The sequence below is a fragment of the Vigna unguiculata genome, chromosome 4, assembly GCF_004118075.2.
Source record: "Vigna unguiculata cultivar IT97K-499-35 chromosome 4, ASM411807v1, whole genome shotgun sequence".
NCBI classification, from domain to species: domain Eukaryota; kingdom Viridiplantae; phylum Streptophyta; class Magnoliopsida; order Fabales; family Fabaceae; genus Vigna; species Vigna unguiculata.
Genome location: NC_040282.1, coordinates 35,010,344 through 35,018,034, shown reverse-complemented (window position 1 = coordinate 35,018,034; position 7,691 = coordinate 35,010,344). Strand labels below are relative to the sequence as shown.

The window sequence follows — 7,691 nt, the reverse complement described above, 5'->3', positions numbered from 1 at the left end:
ATTTTAGTAAAAATGGTTAATAAATTATCCAGGATTAATAAAATGCATAAGTAACATACATTATTAGGATTATGATAATCATAGTTAAATAACCAATTAAAATTAAAAATTGTAGTTATATGTCTTGAAAGAATTTGTATTATTATTGATTTAATTTACTGAAAAAAGACTTTTAACCTTAGACACACTTGACCATTATTTTCTAGATAAGTGGACAAATTCAGACCCTCAAGTAGGTTAGACCCTAAAATCCCTCTTCCAAAAGTATTCTCTGTCACCAGTTGAATTTGTTCAAAGTTGTTCGGTTTTTACTTCTTAATTGACACAAATGATTTACTATTTTACAATTTGAAATAAATTGAGTAAAAAAGTGTCATAAATTGAGTAAAAAAGTGTCAGAGAGTAGGTTTAAAGAAACACAAATCATTTTTTCCTTTAATTAAATTCCCACATCAAACACGTTGAACAAGGTTCAAACACAGTGTTCATTGTTTTTCGATAGGAACTAGGCCTCCTTAACAAGTTGCCACTACCTTGCCTCCTCAGAATCTCCGTCAAACATAGCGGCGATTTTTCCAACTTCCATTTTCCCTTCACCTTCTTCTTATACGTCTCGCATTCCCTCTTCTCTCTCCCAAAACATTTTTCTCTTCCTCTATCTATGGCTCAGGTCGCGGTCTCACGATCCATTCAAGGCACCCTTTTGTGTCCCTCTTCTGGATCTGCACGTGACAGGTCTCAAAACCTGTTAAAGCCTCCATCTTTTGCTTCCACGGTGTTACCTCCCCATGGGAACAATAACAAACGCTCCCAAGTCGCCCCCAGAAGCTTTCAGATCAGTGCAAGGAAATCTGCCCCTTCTGAAGTCATCCCAGTGTCACCCGAAGATGACCCAAAGGTTCGTGTTTTTTGTTTTCTTATTTTTTCATTGGATGGGTTTTCTGGGAGTAATTGTTTTGACCCATTTTGTGTTGTGGTGATTAGATTGAGCAGCATTTGCAACATTTACGCGGGGTGCAGCCATTTGGGGAGAATTCGGTTGGGATGTGGTCTAAGCCCACGTTTAGGCGCAAGACAAAGATCGTGTGTACCATTGGACCTTCTACCAATACCAAGGAAATGATTTGGAAGCTGGCTGAGGCTGGTATGAACGTTGCTCGATTGAATATGTCTCATGGGGACCATGCTTCTCATCAGAAAGTCATTGACTTGGTTAAGGAATATAATGCTCAAAGCAAGGACAATGTGATTGCAATCATGCTTGACACTAAGGTTGGTTTGTTTGTTTGGACAGAGATTTGGGTTCTTGTATGTTTGCTTTGTTGCAATTTTGGATAGAACATAGTAATCAGAAGCCGTACCTGCTTCATTAAAAGTTTACTTTTGTCTACTTTGATTCAAGGTTTTATATTGCGGTTGTGTTTGCGATTTGCTGTCCTTGAATCAATCACGAACTGTTTTTATTATGGACAGTATTCTACTGTCAAAGGATCAAGAGCAGTCCTTAGCTCATGTTTAGAATTTTAGCACTTAGCAATGCAATTAAAATGACTAGCTAGCGATTGGGCTATGTAACTTGACTACTGCTTATTAGACTGTCAGCTTTTTCTCTTGGTTGATTTATTGTATTCAAGCTATAAATAAGAGTGCATGCCTGATTTCATTAAATTTGAGAGTAGTTGATTTTCCCTTATAAAACCTCTCAGTAAGCTTTTCATATAAGCTGTTTCACAAAATAAGATAATATGAATGAACATACACAAGATCGAGGATGCATCATACGCGCACAATTCCTCTCAAACATTCTACTTTTCAAACCAAGAGTATTTGATTCTGTGTTATCTAATATTTATCATTCTTCATTCTCAGGGTCCTGAAGTTAGAAGTGGGGATTTGCCACAACCTATTATATTGAATCCTGGGCAGGAATTCACTTTTACTATTCAGAGAGGTGTTGGAACTGCCGATTGTGTTAGTGTGAACTACGATGATTTTGTCAATGATGTGGAAGTGGGGGATATGCTTCTTGTTGATGGTATGATGGTTATCTACTGATCAATTAGAGTGTCCAAAATTCCTTAAACATTTTTGTTATACTCTTGGATTGACAAATTAGCACTCCAACATTATGGTGATTTATGCATATATTTAAATTTCATTGAAACTTTTTCCCTTGAAATTGGGGACTAATCTCGGTCGTTACAGAGTTAATTTCTTTGAGATTTGCCACTTGAGGCCACCTACTGGTGAAATTATGCTATAACATGTTTTTGAGATACATTGATAATCTTTTTGATCCAAGAAACGTGTTCTGGTTAAGGCCTTAATCATGAAAGCATTTGCTTGTATACAAGTATTGTAATCTATTGCATATTGTCAGTAGGTTTGCAAACAAACATGTGATAACACTGTTTATTCTGTCTTCCATCTTTCTTGATGGTTTGTGCAGGATAATGGGATGCTGTTTAGCTCCATTACATAAATTTCAATTGACTTATTAAATGAACTAAACTGTTGAAAGATGCAAGGCTAATGTTATTCCCAAGAAGAATATTATAGACTAGATATAATGTGTAACATATTAGCAACTTACTTGAACTCACAAGGGAAACCTTGTGCTATAAAGTTCCCACTATTTGGGGTCCAAAAAAGGTTTGGACCCATTATTTAACACTCTTATAGTTGTATACGCTTGTCCTTTGCACTTAAAATTGTGGAACTTTTGGTTTAAAGCTAGTGTTCCTTACTTTTTAATGTGTTATGTAGGTGGTATGATGTCTATGGTGGTTAAGTCTAAGACAGAGGATTCTGTGAAATGTGAAGTTGTTGATGGAGGAGAGCTCAAGTCTAGGCGACATTTGAATGTTAGAGGAAAAAGTGCTACACTGCCTTCAATCACTGGTCAGAATTCAGATTATTAATCCCAATGTTGACAATATTCTAGTGTATATCTCTTTGTGTGCTTCAGTTGGGTGGGAGGGTAGTTACTGGGGATTGATGTTATGGTGGTTTCCTATGGCGTAATATTCACATTCATTTGTTGCAGAGAAGGATTGGGATGATATCAAGTTTGGAGTTGATAACAAAGTTGACTTCTATGCTGTTTCCTTTGTTAAGGATGCTGAAGTTGTTCATGAACTGAAGAATTATTTGAAGAGTATATATCTAAAAGGATTTAAAATATATCCGATTAGTTTGTTGTGAATTTAGATTATATATATGATGAATTTCTCATTCAATGCTGCAGGAAGTGGTGTTGATATACATGTCATTGTAAAAATTGAAAGTGCAGACTCTATACCAAATTTGCACTCAATTATCACTGCATCTGATGGGGTGCTAACCTATTCCTGACATTATTTCCTTAGGCTTGCGTTTTTGTTATTTCATTTAATTTTCTTAGTAGTTCTAACTAATATAATTTCTGTACTGATTGTTGATGCTTTCATGCTTTTTTAGGCCATGGTTGCCAGAGGAGATCTTGGTGCTGAGCTCCCTATTGAAGAGGTTCCACTTTTGCAGGTAAACTCCTTTTACCTAATAACCGAGGATCTGTAGTAATGCTAATTCTTGATCAGTATCATGTATTCCGCTGGACTGATGTCAACTGAATTGAGTTCATACTAACAATTGTAATGCCCGTCAATGTAGGAAGAGATAATCAACTTGTGCCGTAGCATGGGAAAGGCGGTTATTGTGGCAACAAATATGCTAGAAAGCATGATTCTTCATCCAACTCCAACCAGAGCAGAGGTGTCAGATATAGCAATTGCTGTTCGAGAAGGCTCAGATGGAATAATGTTGTCTGGAGAAACAGCTCATGGAAAGTAAGTAAATCGTTACATACACGCATATAAGAAGCATATCATGTCAGAAATGAAGAGGAGTGAGTGTCAACCATAGATCTCTCACTGCTCCTGTTCTTAATAGATACTAGAAGTATTAACAGAAAGCATGGTTGATCATAAATGAATAAAATGCTGTGTTTGGTTTGTAGTAGCATGTATATGACTGTGAAAAATATGGGTTTTTTGAGGTAATGTTTCTAAGGTTTATAAGAAGCAGGGGTATGGTTGATGCTGTGAAAATAATGCAATTATTTTTTATTTTATTGTTGAGCCAAAAAGAATGATTCAACGTATGATACTGCAGGTTCCCACTAAAAGCCGTAAAAGTAATGCATACAGTAGCATTGCGGACAGAAGCCACTATTCCGGGTGGTCAAATGCCACCTAACATTGGTCCAGTGTTCAAGGTATAAGTCAATCTATGTTGTTACCATGTTGAATTTCTATTTAATCCATTGCACTTCATTTGATTGTCTTTTGTTTTTGGTTCAATGTAGAACCATATGAGTGAGATGTTTGCTTACCATGCAACAATGATGTCTAACACCCTTGGAACTTCAACTGTTGTCTTCACTAGAACGGGTTTCATGGCTATCTTATTGAGCCACTATCGTCCTTCTGGCACCGTATTTGCTTTTACAGATGAGTGAGTTCTTTTTGTCCCTGTTCTCTTATTGATGAAAAGACCTTTTTAAAAGAAAAAAATTAAACTTATATTATGTTTTGATTATTTTCCCTTATTTGGCATTTGTTCAAAAATTAACTTGAAGATTTTTCAATTTTTTGGTTGAATGTCTGCAACATACAGAATTTTTTCACTGGTCACCACATGAAATTTTCTGGTTTTTGGAGTCCTAGGATTTGCAGAGAATAGATTTGATGAATCACTACTATTCCACTTATTGAGAAGCTATTAAAATTAACAGTTACACAGGATTCCATTTTTTTCAGAAAATGCTTTGTTTTTTTTTTATCTATTTTGTATGCTATGACTGATTTATTATCAACCTAATTTTGCTGTTCTTGCAGGAAGAGGGTGCAGCAGAGACTTGCTTTGTATCAAGGAGTCTGTCCCATATACATGGAATTTTGTGACGATTCTGAAGCAACCTTCAAAAGAGCCTTGGACCTTCTGCTGGTAATATTTTTTGACGTGCACAATAATTTAGTTGTCTTGGATTCAAATTACTTGTCCCGAGTAACATGGTTATACTTGTTTGAACTGATTTGAAAATCCCCATATTGTTTTCCAGACTCAATAGCTTCAGGGTAGTAGCTTTTACATTCAAGATTTATGCTTTTAGACTTTTTAAAAAATGGATTTTAAACCTAATTCAATCCCACAAAATCAGCTTATAGGGTTGAGTTAGGTTTAAAGTCCAATTCTTAATATGATATTAGACTTATGAGTTTAGAGCCTATTTTAGCGAAATTTGTTAGGTATATCATTTCTCCCACTATCAGGATGCTATCGGATCACTAATTAATGTCTAGTCCTACGCACGATATGTATATACCTCAGCTGGAGTGAGGTGTGTTGGAAGTTCCGCATCGACTAGAGATAAGGTCAATTTAGAGTATAATAGTGAATGCAAATTTCATTTTACAAGCTGGTTTTGTAGGGTTGAGTTAGGTTTAAAGTCCAATTCTTAATGAAAGACTATTCATGCATGGAGTACTTAATCAATATTTGTGAACCTCATGTTCCTAATGTATGCCAATGCTTCACATGGAAGAAACCTATGGAAATGTCTCCTATTTCTTTTAACTAACCTTGATTATGACAGTCATGTTTTTGTTGATGATCACATTTGCTTGATTTGGATGTGCAGAAGCAAGGAATGGTGAAGGAAGGAGAAGAAGTAGCACTTGTACAAAGTGGTAGGCAACCCATATGGAGGTTCCAATCCACGCACAATATTCAGGTTAGGAAAGTGTAAGCCAGAGGAATGAGAGCCACAAATAATGTTTCAAGACACGGCAAAGTTTAGCATCATAATTAGAGCATCATAGTTTGTTTGGTTTGTTTAGGTTTCATATCCTCTTTAAAATATTATTGCTATTATTTTTTTCCTCTGTAATTTTGTTGTGTTTAAAGTTTATTGAAATTTTGGTTAAGAAATTGAAATCAGAAACATGCTTTCAGCATAATGGACTAACTTGTTTGATACCTTGTTTGGATGAATGACGCAGTGATTTCAGAAGTTAAATTTTGGAACAGTAGTAGCATTTGAATTTTTAAATTTGAACAGTTATGAAAGCAACAAGTTGTCTCCCAAAGTAGCATTGAAGCAGTATCATGATATTAGAACTGTTATTGAGGAGTTACTTTAATTAACTTAAAATTTCTGGAGAAAAATAATTTCACATTTATTATTAGTCTCGATTAATTCTCAAACCAAAGAAAAAACGTCTAATATGACTTCACTGTTTTTTTAGTGCTAGTTGTCCAATGAATTTAGTTATTTGTTAGTTGGCATTATATTTAAGAATATTTTAATTCCATTTACTTATGTATGACAATTTATATATATATATATATATATATATATATATATATATATATATATATATATATATATATATATATATATATATATATATATATATATATATATATATATATATAAGACGCATTCTACCACTATAGAAATTTGATATCCCAATAAAATTCCTACATGAAAACTCACTTTTCATAAATATACAAACCTGTATTTGGGTAACTTGAATATATTTCTAAAACGAATCTATTGGTCATGTAAGCACATCCAATTTGTTATAGTAAAGACCAAGATAAATTAAATATTTATTAAGTAATAGATTATATGAAATCTCATTTATATTTGAAACTTGTTAAAATAAAACTTTAAGAGTTTTATTAAGGGTAGTAAATTATGATCTCACACATTGCAAGATCATATTGTCATCAACAATTTGAATGTAAATAATATTTATGGAAATATTTTTATAAGTATTGATATTTTTCCATCTTAAATGAATAGTATTTTCTCTCCTAAAATATTATTAAAATTATAATAAAAAATAATTCAAAAAATTTATCCTAAGAGCATGAAGTAACTTCGATAAACTTTTGAAACAAGATTATCACGTTGAAGAGTTCAAATTTGTGAAAAAAAAAATTGTAAGATCGGAGCACCTATCAAGATTTTTATCATATAGTTCAATATCATACCAAGTTTACAAGGTTTACAATTCAAAATAAAATACAATTTTATATTTTAGTTAATTAATATATACAATTTTATAGAATTTTATTGAATTGTAACATGCCAGATGAACGTGTTAGCGATCTTACAAATTTGGCATCAACAACCTCAAAATTTTGTTCCTTATTATAATTTGGCTTTTGCACACCTACTCCTTTTGTTACATTGAACGAAGCTCCGTTTTCAAAATTGTCTTTTATCGAATAAAAATTCCATCTATCTTTGTTTTTATCATTACTCTTCCTCCATGTCACCTGTACATGATAAAAGCCAAGTACTAATAAAATTTTATATATATTATATATATAATACACAAATAATTAAGTGATTAGTTATCAATTAGATATAACTGGTGAAAATGAAAATTCTAAAATTTGTTACCTCTTTATTTCCTAATTTTGGTGCGACAAAGAGGTTAGCTTCACTTTTAAGACTAGGCTCCATGCTTCCACCAATGGCATATTGAAGCCATCCTTGATAAAAATTGTTGGTTACATGTGCATATCCATGTCGAATCCTAGAAATTTAACATGTTTGTTAATAAGAAAAAAATAGTAATTCTTATTATTACTTTATGTATTTTTAACTACTTAGTTTAGCAATTATTTACCTTGGC

General features: G+C 33.2%; 1 protein-coding gene across 1 annotated transcript; it reads left to right on the top strand.

Annotated features, from left to right (window-relative positions):
- The first annotated feature begins 449 nt into the window (after nucleotides 1-449).
- LOC114182388 (plastidial pyruvate kinase 2) lies at nucleotides 450-6,058 on the top strand. Its single transcript, XM_028069261.1, has 12 exons — nucleotides 450-898; nucleotides 985-1,272; nucleotides 1,870-2,035; nucleotides 2,767-2,901; nucleotides 3,047-3,157; nucleotides 3,248-3,336; nucleotides 3,460-3,522; nucleotides 3,652-3,827; nucleotides 4,153-4,255; nucleotides 4,346-4,494; nucleotides 4,878-4,986; nucleotides 5,681-6,058. The coding sequence occupies exons 1-12, from the start codon at nucleotides 662-664 to the stop codon at nucleotides 5,786-5,788; spliced, it is 1,734 nt and encodes a 577-aa protein (XP_027925062.1). The 5' UTR covers nucleotides 450-661; the 3' UTR covers nucleotides 5,789-6,058.
- Nucleotides 6,059-7,691: the final 1,633 nt, after the last annotated feature.

Coding starts and splice junctions, on each gene's coding strand:
- LOC114182388 (XM_028069261.1), top strand. CDS start 662: ATGGCTCAGGTCGCGGTCTCACGATCCATTCAAGGCACCCTTTTGTGT. Junction 3,158..3,247: donor ACTGAAGAATTATTTGAAGA/GTATATATCTAA, acceptor TCAATGCTGCAG/GAAGTGGTGTTGATATACAT. Junction 3,828..4,152: donor GGAGAAACAGCTCATGGAAA/GTAAGTAAATCG, acceptor ATGATACTGCAG/GTTCCCACTAAAAGCCGTAA.